A 12,573-nucleotide genomic window follows, 5' to 3' on the forward strand; every position below is an offset into this window, starting at 1 on the left:
CTTGGACCTAATAAACAAGGATATAGGGAATCTCCAAACTTTGGATCCCACACAGTTTGCTTTTGTGACGTGTAGATCATGCCTGTTCAACTTGGTCAACTTCTTTGAGTCAGTCACCAGAGCTGTGGATGAAGGCAAGGTGGTTCATACAGCCTACCTTGATCTGGCCAAAGCCTTTGATACCATTCCCCACTCAGGAATCATAGAAAAACTCACTAAGCTAGGCATCAACCCCTATATCACTAGGTGGGTAGCAAACGAGCTCACAGATAGAACCCACATTGCGAAAGTAGCTGACTCCAAGTCAGACTGCCGACCAGTCACAAGTGGAGTCTCTCAGGGTTCAGTCCTGGGTCCTCTCCTGTTTGGTATCTACTTCTCTGCAGTCCAGGCCAACATGAAGGGACTCTGGCTAATGAAGTTTGCAGACGATTGCAAGTTGGGAGCTATTATTAACTCCCCAAGTGATGTTGACATCCTACAGAATGGCCTCACTGAGACCAACGACTAGTGTCAGAACCATGTCCTTAAGCTCAGTGCCAAAAAATGTTATCCCCTTTGGGAGAAACCCAATTCCCATGAATTACCACATCGATAGTTGTCCACTGAACAGAGAAGCCATTATAAGAGATATGGGAACACAGGTTGACAGCAACCTCTCTTTTGTCCACCACATTGCCATTGTGGTCAGAAAGTCCTTATATGTTGCACATCTCATTACTAAGGGTTTTGCATACAGGAAGAAAGAGGTCATTCTCTCCCTCTCCCTCTACTCTTCCCTCATTAGGCCAATCATCGAATACAATGCCCCATTTGGCATGTACCTCACTAGACACCTGCATCAACTCGAGAGGCCGCAAAAGTACCTCACAAAGAGGATCCTAGGCCTGAAACACTTGTCCTATATGGACAGACTCAAAAAAACTCCAGCTTTTCTCTGTCTCATATCACCTACTTAGAGGCAATCTCTGCTTGACTTCCATAGCCATGTGTGACCCAGCTCTGTTAGAAATGCTACATCTAAAGAAATCCCAATCCCTCCACACCACATGCTCCGGAGACCTCAGTCTCATTACCACAATGAACAGAACCTGCTGGAGGGACAGGTTCATAACTCAGAGACTGCCCGTGGTGTGGAATAGACTTCCCATACTTATCAAACAGAGCACCTTACTGGCCCTCTTCAAGAGAAGTCTTGATGAGTGGATGAGAAATAGAAAATTCACCTCGTGGATCACTCCAGTGGCTCTACTGTACAGAGGCACTGTGAGCTAAGGTCGGGTGGCACGATGCCAGGGTAATCCTATGGGCTAGGCCTGTAAAGGCTCCAGGGCCATTAGCCTAGAACACACCTAGGAACCTACAATATCCAGAGGTCATTATACTTCTCTTTGTTCAGTCTATCCTGTTGCTTCTGCACAAGGATGATTGCATGTACCCTATCCTTTTTCAGGACACTTACAATTACATCAAATGAAATAGGTGCTCCAAGACACATCTGGTGCTTCGGACTGGGAGCCAGTCACTACCAGTTAAGAGACTCAACACAGCCCCCAGGGTATTTTTTCATATGCACAGCAGTAGTGGCTACCCACTTGAGGCTCAAAGGATTTCAGGTGTTTCCATATCTGAACGACTGCCCCTTACTGCTCCAACCAGGTACCGGTTGTTACAAGCCAGGGATTAGTTGTTTAAATTCTCCAGATGCTTGGGCATTACTATAAAGCTGACAAAATAGAATCTGTCCTTTTTACAGAATTTGGAATTCATAAACTCTCACTTGATTACCACAGACCAATTTATAAACATCATCTTCCCTGGTGAATATAGTCAGACAACCTGTTCTGGGCATGCTCTTTTGTTCTACCCCCCTCGACCGCCATGGTGGCCACGGACGTTTCCCATCTGGACTGCAGGCGCATTTCAAGTGAAAGATGGTCCAAAGCACATGTTCTTCCCTGGAGCTTGCATTCCAACATTCTAGAGATGAGAGTTGTCCTGCTCACATTGCAAACCTCTCAGAATGTTCTCCCTCTGGGGCTATTGCATTGCAGAAAGACATCATGTCAGCAACTTAGTATATCAACAAGGAGGAACCCGTTCTTACCCCTTGTGCAGAGAGGTCATGAGGGTTTGGGATTGGGCGAGTTCTTCAAAACGCTTTCGGATGGGGAATTCCAAAGTTCTGGCAGACAGACTCAGTAATTTTAGTCTGATTCTTCATGGGAGTGGTCCCTTAATCAAACAGTTGCAAACCTGATTCTTGGCCTTTGGGGCCAACTTTGTTACTACCTTCTTACTTCCCCCTAAACAACAAATATAGCAGGTACTTCTCTCTAATCCTCAAGGGATGCTTAGATTCACGACTGCCCCCCCTGGTCTGCTGTATACTTATCCTCCTCTACCATTGGTTTCAAAGTGTTTACAAACAACCAACCGGTTGAAGAGCTCTGACATCATCATTTTTCCTTTCGGCTTCTGGTGTGGTTCCTGTCACTCGGGTCTCATCTGAAATGTCCTTCATGGATTCTGGAGCTCAGTCGAGATCTCTCATCTCACCCTTAGGAGATCCATCATCCAAATCTCCACACAAAACTTGCCATATGGTTTCTGTATTTCTGGTGATTGTATGATGGTGCAGGCTTCCTCCCTTGTTTTTGACACATTAGCTAGCAGGTTCAGGACCTCTGTTGTATCATTGCTTATCCTGACATAATAAGGTACGCTTCTAATCTCTCTCACTCCTTTCTGGCCTTATGAGAAGTTTATTGTAAAATATTGACTGCCATGATTATGTTGCATTTCTATGTATTTGGAGTTTTCTCCCATGGCCTCCCCTGAAAACTGGTTCCATTGACCCAGTCAGACTCTTCCAGTAAACAAATGTCAAATAAGTAAATAATAAATACATTTCCTATATGCCTCCATTTCGAACATTGGACCTCTGTCAGCTACTATTTTTTTTTTTCCTTTCTGGCTAACCCTTTTAAGGAGAAGATGAGTTTTCTGTACTGTTAAACTGATCCCATCCTACCTTTATGCCTGAAGGTAGCCATGGATTCAAATATTAACCAGTCAATTCAGTTACCGGTCTTCTTTTTAACACTTGTTATACCTACTTGATATTCATTGACAGGTGTACTGTAGCTGTAAAAAAAAAAAAAAAAAAAAACACAGAAAATCTGATCAACTATTTATATCCTTTTCACCCAATCGCTTAGGTCAAGCAGTGTCCAAAGTCACACTAGCTAAATGGATTACTGATCTGATTGTATTTCTGTTATTTATTCATTAAAAGGTTTACAGTTGCGCCATCCTCCAAAATGCCACTCTACCAGGTCCATGGCGTTTTCATCTGCCTTCTCTGAGATAGCATCTTTTCTGTAGTGAAAAATAGAAATTGGTATAGTAGAAATTGGTATAGTTGTTAACCAATGTCAGTCAGACTTTTGAATTGTCAGTTATGTTTATTATTTTATGGAACCAAACAGTACAAAAATCTGACTAGCTGTAACCGCTTGGGTTAAGCAGTCCCATATATTATCCTGGCCAAATAGATTAGTGACCATATTTTCACTGATTTATTCTTGAAGTTGTTTAGATTTACTTTGTTATCCTAGAACCTTTTTTACCAAATCTATGACTACCTCATCAGCTTTTGTACCACAGCTTTTTGTAATGATATGTTTAATACAGTCTCTTTGTTTTTTTTTTTTGTTTTTTGTTTTTTTGTAGTCATAACCTTGTGGCGCATTACATTCTGGGCGTTGTCTCCATAAGGAGACCTTCCTTTGTTCAACAGTGCTGTAGCATATCCTTCCTTGAGGGCCTGTGAAGAAGATTGAAAAGAACAACATCAGATTTAGGAATTATGTACTTACCGTAACTTGGTATCTGTGTTGTCCATTTTTATTGATGTTCTTCAAATTTCACTGTTGCAGTCATTACGTTTCGGTAATATGCTGGCAGGTTGCCCTCAGTCCGCCTGATTAACAAAGTGTTGGGTCCTGCGTCGGTTGCTGTCCCTTCTTCCATGACTTCAGGTCGTCAGGGGTATAAAACATGCAGCCAACGCCGTTACATCAGTCTTTCTTGCTGTGTGGTGCCTGAAGCAGAAGAATTTCACTAGTGCCAGTCGGCCGACTTCTGAAATTTTCGTTTTCGAACTTCGGAACCGAAGTCTTCAACTAAAAGCTAAGTACCCCGTTGGGGAAACTTTTTCTTGCTCCTTACCGATGTCAGTAAAAGTTAATGATTGCAGTACTTGTGGGAAGCAAATACCTCATAAGGATTTTCATTTGTACTGTATTCCTTGCGTAGGCCCTGACCACAGTGTGCCTTGCTGTCGGTTTTGTGCTAAATTTAATCAACCCACGATTAAACGTCTGTATATTTTTGCTTCTAAATATTTTGGCACAAGATTTAACTAACCCGAAATGTCGTCGGTTAGCAATCCGAATACCGGAATACCTAAAAAAAAAAACGCAAAGAAAAAGAGAGACAGACCGTCGAGGTCCAAAACGGACGACACTGCTGCTCCTAAGCATGTAGCCGGTACTCAGTGAGGCACTTTCGCAGCCCCTGATACCCACTACGTTTGATTCGCAGGCCTCTACTGAGACCCATTTGGAGTCCGGTATGCCGTGAGATACTTTAAAGTATTGAACCCGCAGATGTCTCTACCTTAGATGGGTCCGGAGCCGCTGAGCAGGCATCGGCTCCTGTGGGTGTTTTCAGGCCTAAAGATTTGTATATTAAACCGACACCATCTTCAAAACTAAGGCCAAAAACTACTTTTATGTCTAATAAAAACGATGCTTGGGCCACGTGTACAGGCCCCAATGCCTAAAAACAAATGATCAAAATGGCTGAAGATTTAATTACCTTGATCAGGGGTACCCATCCCCCTCCTGCTAAGAGGCCTAGGCAAGGCACTGACTATGAATCTTCAGATCAGGTTTCTATTTCTTCTGATTCCTCTTCTGATCAGGATTTATCTATACCTACTTATGAGGACTCTGATGCAGAAGACTCCATCCCTTCTGCTTCTCCCCCTGAGGATTTCTCTTTTGGAGAAACTTTGCATACCTTAAGGGAACACTTCCATTGGGAGAGTCAGGATTTTGCTGAATCTAAAAAGAGACTTGGGGATTTTCTTCTTCGTCCTCAGCATAGGCCTTTGGCTATACCTCCTGTTCTAGACATTGTTGATGATGTTTTCTCAGAATCCAGTATGACTCCTGATTCCCTGCCTCTGGCTCCTAGTAAGCCAGACAGATACTACAGGGTTCCTGACTCCCACAAATTCCTTTTCAAAAACCCTACTGCTGACCCTGAAACCATTTCTCAGGGTCCCAAGGGCGTTAAGGTCTCTACTGCTCAAAATCCTACCCCTTCTGACAGAGATTCCAGGGCGCTAGATAGATGGGGAAGAAGGTTTACACGTCTGCAACCTTAGCAATCAGGGCTTTAAACTGTCAATTTCATATGCTTAAATATCAACAACATGTCATGAGTTTACTTAAACTGAAAATTATGTTGATTTCTGGAAGTGTGGAAAGTAAAGAGTTGCAGGATTTATTACATTCAGCTGAACAAGTTGGAAAACATACTTTGCAATGTGGTTTTGATTCCTTGGAGGCCTCTTGCAGGGCTGCTGTAACTGGATCTGTGATAAGAAGGCAAGCTTGGCTGATGGAGCAAAGTCTGCCTGACCATGTTAAAGCAAAATTGTTGGATGCTCCTTTACAACAGGACAGTCTCTTTGGTAATAAGGCTGAAGAAGTTTTGAAAAAGATGGAAGATAAAGCTAAAATGCTAGTGTGGGAAGAAATAGCCAGGGAATTGTTATGGCTAGGCTTGTATAGGCCCTAGGGCCTGATAGCCTAGTACCAACCTATGAACCTATAAATCTAAGCAAACTGTGAAAGATTTCTTACAAGTGCAGCCACCCAGATTTAGTAGGCACTGGCCTACTAAGAACTGGTCCTTTCCAGTACCCACGAGAGCCGATCAGGTCAAATCCAGACATTCCAAAGGCTCCAGGTTTCGGTTGCAAGGAACTTTTAGAAAAAAGCAACGGGGTGCCTCCACCTCCAAATCTGGAAGCAACAAGGCACCTCCCTATGGTAAACAGTCTCAATGACTTTCCACTGCAATCACCAAGCACTTATCTTTTGGCCCCCCCTTTGGGAGGAAACTGACACTTCATGCACGAAACAGGCAACTGATTACCCAGGACAAATGGGTTTTAAATATAGTATCCCAGGGATACAGATTTAATTTCCATACATTGCCAATCCCTAACGGATAACCAGATCTGCCTCCAAATCAGTGGGCAGAGGCCCAGAAACAAGTTATGTCCCTCATGAATATGGGGGCTATTCAACCAGTACCAGAAAAGGAAAAGGGACAAGGTTTCTATTCAAGACTTTTCCTGGTACCCAGAAAAGACAAATCATGGCGTCCAGTTCTGGACTTATCCATTCTAAACACATTTCTGGACATTCCAAAATTCAAGATGCTGACTCTTCAACAGTTACTACCTATGCTAGGTAAAGATGCTTGGTTGTTAACTCTAGACTTAAAAGAGGCTTACCTGCATATCCCAATCAGGGAATCTTGCAGAAGATACCTCCGCTTCAAAGCAGGCTACTTGCATTTCCAGTTCTCTGTACTGCCCTTTGGCTTATCTACTGCGCCCAGGGTCTTCACAAAGTGCCTGGCACCAGTAATTGCATTTTGCAGCAAAGAAATATTCAAATTTATCCATACTTGGACGATTGTCTAATTCAGGCAGAAAACAAGGACACTCTTCTAAAACAAATGGCGTTTGTAAAAAGGGTCCTAACTTGTCTAGGGTACACCATAAATGAAAAGAAATCACAACTAGTACCCTCTCAGAAAATTGCATTCCTGGGTGCAAGCTTGAATACAGCTGCCCAGATGACTTAACCTTACGCCAGAAAAGCAAATTCAATTGATGACTTAGCTATAGCTCCCCATTTGGGGGGCACCTGACATCTGGAGCAAGAAAAACTGATGTAATGGCATCGGCTGCATGTTTTATACCTCTGACAACCTGATGTCATGGAAGAAGGGACAGCAACCGATGCAGGACCCAAGACTTAGGCCGACTGAGGGCAACCTGCCAGCAGATTACCCAGATGTAATGGCTGCAACACTGAATACACTCGAACATCTATATTTATGGTAAATGTACACAGCTGTACTTTCCTCATCTTCCCTCCCAGCCATCCCCCGGTCTTATCTTTCTAGAAGAATATTGGATGTTATACTAATTCCACATTTGAGTGGCAATGCTTACCTTATCTGTCCTCTCTATAATTCTATAGACATAGGCAGCAAATTTGATCTGAGGAGTTAGAGGTAGTGTAGTGCATTGTGGGAAGAGGGAGGAGCTCGAGACTAGGATCCAAAGTCTTGAAAATGCAGTTGAATCAGATCTGAGGATTGGATCTGTAACCCATCAGTGAGGAAGAATGAAAATGGACAACACAGATACCAAGTTATGGTAGTACATAACTTCTAATTATTAGAGAAGATAGAATTTTTTTCTGAAAATATTGTTAGGGAGTGGGATAAAATTAAAGTGGAGTTTAAAAGCAGGGTGAAAATGAAATCGAGAGATGGTTAAGAAGCGAAAAGAGTATTTAGAGGGACTGCCAAATTTTTTAAGTATTACAGAATAGGGGGAGTCTCATAGAACAGGAAGAGTAGCAATTGCAAAATGCTAAGCAGAAAATAAAGGATTACCTCAGTAATATGCATGAGTTTAGAAAGATTGCTGTTAAGCAACTGTTTTTTGATCATAACTCCAGAGCACAAAAACTTTTAGCACAATGACTAAGGCAACAGAAAGTAGAAAAGGTTGTTGCCAAGCTTAGGGAGCCTATAACAAGAAAGATAAGAGGTCCTGTAAAGGTACTAGAAATCTTTTGGAAATTTTATGAAAGTCTGTATAAAGCAAAGAAATATGGAGATCAAGAAAAGGTACAAATGGAAAAGTTTACGGAAGAGTTAAATATGTCAGGGTTAGAGGTAGATGAGGCTCAGTTACTAATAGGATCGGAGGAGATGAGGTAAAAAATGGTGATGTATAGCCAATAAACAGGAAGGTCCCCAGGAATAGATGGTATTCCTTTAGAAATTTGGAAGCTAGGAGGGAAAACTGATAAAGATCTGGAAGGTTTTAACAGTATTTTAAGAGGAGGAGAAGCACCAACTTTCGGAGAAGCACCAACTTTCCTGGTAGAAAAGCGGTGGTGGTTGTAATACCTAAAGAGAGTAAAGACCCATCAGATCCAGCTTCATACAGGCCCATTTAAATCCTAAACCATGATTATAAACTGTGTATGCCTGTATTGGCTAAATGAATGGCAAAGATGTCAAAATTAATAGATATAGATCAATGGAGTTTTGTGGAAGGGAAGCAAACATCTGACAACATTAACAGGACATTGATGATTCAGAGGGAAGCTGAATGTAAGAAAATGCCACTGTTATTAGTTGGTCTTGATGCAGAGAAAGCATTTGACAGAGTAAGCTGGAACTTTATGAACATGGCAATGGAAGCATTTGCATTTCCTGATAAAATTATAAGGTTGATTAGGAGGATGTATGAGGGATCGGAAGAGAAAATAAAAGTTGGGTGGGTTCCTCCCTGATAATTTCTGTTTGGATAAAGGAACCAGGCAAGGGGTATCCTTGTTCCCCTTTGTTATTTGAACTATGTTTAGAACCATTGGCTAAGAAAATAAGAGGTTTGGAAATTCAAGGCTATAATTGGTATGGTAGTAAAGAAAAGCTAGCTCTGTTTGCAGATGATGATATTTTATACCTGATAAAATCAGAAAAGGACATTTCAGTGTTGTGGAACATTTTGAGGCAGTTTCACATCTTTTCAGGATACAAATGAATGCAGCTATGTACCCATACATGAATTGGTTCAACAATATCCATATTTATGGGGACCTGATAAAATGAAGTACTTAGGAGCATGGATTAAAAAGGATTCTGGTGTGACAGCTAGATATGTGGGAAGAGACTAAAAAGATAATACAAAAACTGAGAAATTGGAAGCTGTATTATATGGATATGGATAGCAAGGTAAAATCACTTAAAATGTTTTTTAGTCCCTTTAATTTTATACATAGGTCAGGAATATTTTTGATCAGCCGTTGGAGAAGTTGTGGACAGCAGTTAAAGAGTTGAGGGATTTTGTCTGGGAGGGGAAGACTGCAACAGTCAAGTGGGATAAGCTGATTCTTCCAATTGAATAAGTAAGTTTGTGATTACACAACTTAAAGGGGTATTTCAGAGTTGCACAGTTAAGGTTCCTGTGCATAACACAAGCAGAAATGTGTAATTCAGAGTGAAAAGGGATGATGATGAAACAAGGGGGAAGCACAAGAAACAAGGAGAGACTGGGATTTTGGATGCAGATCCTTAAGGAGAATAACCGTAACCATGCAGAATGTTACATTTATAAAGTAGCAGAAAGTATTTTAAGAACTAAACCAACATGGAATGGAGAAAGGATATTTTACCAATAGGGATGATTGCAATTAGGAGTACAGACATATAGGAGGCTAGAATGTATTGGCGAAAACTGGCAAAGGAATAAAGGTATTGGGAGCAAATAATTAGAGAAGGAAAGGTAATAGAATGGGAAGACGCTAAGAATTTATTTGGACTGATGGATACAGATTGCCTTCCCTACCAAGGATTGATATTATAGTATAGGCAGAGAGAAAAAAGAGGGGGATCATGAGTGAAAGACCAGCACTGGTAGTGTTTTTAGTACAGTTTAGAATAGAAGCTGTTAAAGAAATAATTAATAGACCATATAAAATATTGCATGATAACTATTAAAATTAGTCAGAGTAGGTTAGAAAGGATTGGGAAAAGAGACTGGATAAACCATTCACAAAGAAACAATGGGGAGATGTATGTACATCTCCTAAATATGCAACAAAGTCTAGAAGATTTAGGATCTTTGCTTGGAAGTGTTTACATAGGTATTTTATACCCCAAGTAGATTTCAGAGGAGGTGTGAATGGGAAGAAATAGGTGATTGGGATCATACTTTCTGGGGGCGTAATGAGTTGGCAGATTTTTTAAAGATTACCTGCAGAGCTCTTTATTGGAGATGCTGGGTGGGCAGATTGGTTTTACTTGGGAGATAATTTTTTTGAGCTATGATACAGAATCATATTGCCTAGACCTAATATGACCTTGCTAAGTATAAGTATGGTGGCTGCCAAAAAAGAAATGACTAGAAAATGGAAATCACATTTTAAACCAACTTTACTAGAAGTAGCGTATATAGTAACAGAGATAAAACAACTGAAATTGGGATGTTTAGAAAAAGGTAGGAGCAAATTACATAGGAAAAACTGGGAATTGCAGGAGCAGTATGTGCAGAGGAGGAACGAGGTTTAAAAGAAGGCAGGTTTTGAATGAGTTATGTAATTGACTGACAATGACTGGATAGATTATAAGTGATGTGTAATGTTTGCAACTACAATTATGTCAACATGGTTTGTGATGTATAATGTTTGCAACCACAGTTATGTCAATGTCTTTGTTTTCATTTATATAAATGTATGATTGCCTATGTCATACTTGATCATTTAATAAATATGTTTCTTAAAAAAAAAATCTGTGGATATGTTGAAGTTGAACAGTTAAAGTAGTGATTCAGATGGTGCATATAGTTGGCACTGATGGGAATGCAGGCTAGGTATGCCTGGTCCTAAAGAAGTATTATTTTTTACCTTTTGACAGAGATTCTAAGAATTATTCCAAGTTTATTTAAGGGGACGACTTTCTTGTGTCTCTAAATGATCATGAACTGCGTGGGTGGCGTGCTGTAACTTGTTACTGACTCACTCCAACACCAAATTATTCACTTCGATTTCTCCCATCGTGGTTGGTAAATGACAGTTTCACTAGTTTTCTGTGAGTAAACCACCTTTACTTTAGAAATTAGCAGATTAAATTATTAAAACCGTGGAGCATCTTGAAGAAGCAACCAGTTTCACCAAACAATGCAAGACTGCTCTTGTGATGCTTTATTGTGCCTTTACGTGCAATGTTCTTGAGATGAAGTGACATTTTTAGTATACATTTTAAAATGTGTAAATCATTTGTGTGTGCTAAACTTGACAGACTCTTGCAATTAATGTGTTTTTATGCATGTATTTATTTTTTTTATTGTTAGTGTTCATTCCTGGCCTTTGCTGAAAATAGGTTATGCCTATAAGTATCTCCATTAACAAACATAAAGTAAATACATTTACAAAGCAGTAGTTGGAGCATGGCATTAGAAAGCAAAGCTAAACTGCAGAGAATCTATGGATATGTTACATATTTTCCTATCTAGCTCCAGTAGCATCTTGGACTAGAAGTGATTGTTGAAGTTCTGCCGTAATGTAGTTTAATGAGTTGTTTTTGAGGGCTTTTTCTAACATTTTTTTTTTCAAGTTTACAGCTGCAATTTGTTAGCGTACAAGCATACATTTATTGTGCTACCCATGCCTTTAGAGATTACATAGGGAGTGACCATTTAAAAAATGATAGTTAAAAGCAAGGCTATAGTTCCAACTTAATTTTCTAGATATGTATCACAAAGTATGCAAATGTGATTTTCTGTAACGTAATAAATAGAAAATAGATTTAAAAGTACTTGCATCAAAGATTAATACATTGATTTGTTAACACTGTTGCATCAATAGACATTGTTATTCAAATAAATGTAATTTTTTTCTTTTACTGGGTAAACTCAGATGTTCAGATTATTTTGAGTTAAGCACTATTTATTTGCAGCAAGTTGTGGCAGCTTTTGACTTCCTAAATGAGAGAATGAGCATTGTTTCTAAACAGGAGCCTGAAATTATATGCGAACCTGAAGTCCCAGAGCCTGATCAGAGTGCATTGCATCTTCCAGAACCAGATAGACACAGGTATGCATTTCCAGTTTGCATTTTGTTTTCTTTGGTGATGGCCAGCAGTAGTAAATTCACTTTTTGAGCATCAAGAAAATTTAGATCAAAGTCATTGGCACTTTATACCATTTTTGTGCTGAGCTGTTTTTAATGTGTTGCAGTATGTAGTTAACACAGACTGTGCTGGAATGCTTTTAATTTTTTTGCAGAACTGTGCATTTGTTACTGTGTATAAGTATGTAGTAAAATACAAATTGTGCTGAGATGTTTTTAATTTGTCACGTAGCTGTCTCTCCACATGTTCAGTTTGGCTTGTAAACAGTGCTCTTTTCAAAATGTGAAAGAAATCTAACACTTTTATTTAGAGAGACATGTGAAGAATGACCAACCAGTGGCACAATATGCATCTGGAAGGTTCAGGCTGAAACACCCAGAGTGAGAAAATGACCCATGAATAATGTACTAGAAAACTTAAACTGTCAGAATTTGTGAAATAATAAAACAGCTCTTCTACTTTAATAACGTAAAAATTGTAAGTGCTTTCATCTTAGACGTACACCTTCTCAACTTCATCAGATTGTTGACAAACCTCTATATAACCTTT

At 40.0% G+C, this 12,573-nt stretch overlaps 1 protein-coding gene across 1 annotated transcript in view; it reads left to right on the forward strand.

Moving 5' to 3' along the window:
• Positions 1 to 12,573, forward strand: part of PKN2 (protein kinase N2) — a 2,214,272-nt gene that overhangs the window by 1,423,085 nt on the left and 778,614 nt on the right. Inside the window, exon 13 of the mRNA XM_044085632.1 lies at positions 11,908 to 11,987. Within this exon, the coding sequence (XP_043941567.1) occupies positions 11,908 to 11,987 (80 nt within the window). The remainder of the gene's footprint in view (positions 1 to 11,907; positions 11,988 to 12,573) is intronic.

This window comes from Protopterus annectens, chromosome 10.part0 (genome assembly GCF_019279795.1).
Source record: "Protopterus annectens isolate FY-2018-M chromosome 10.part0, PAN1.0, whole genome shotgun sequence".
Classification (NCBI taxonomy): domain Eukaryota; kingdom Metazoa; phylum Chordata; order Ceratodontiformes; family Protopteridae; genus Protopterus; species Protopterus annectens.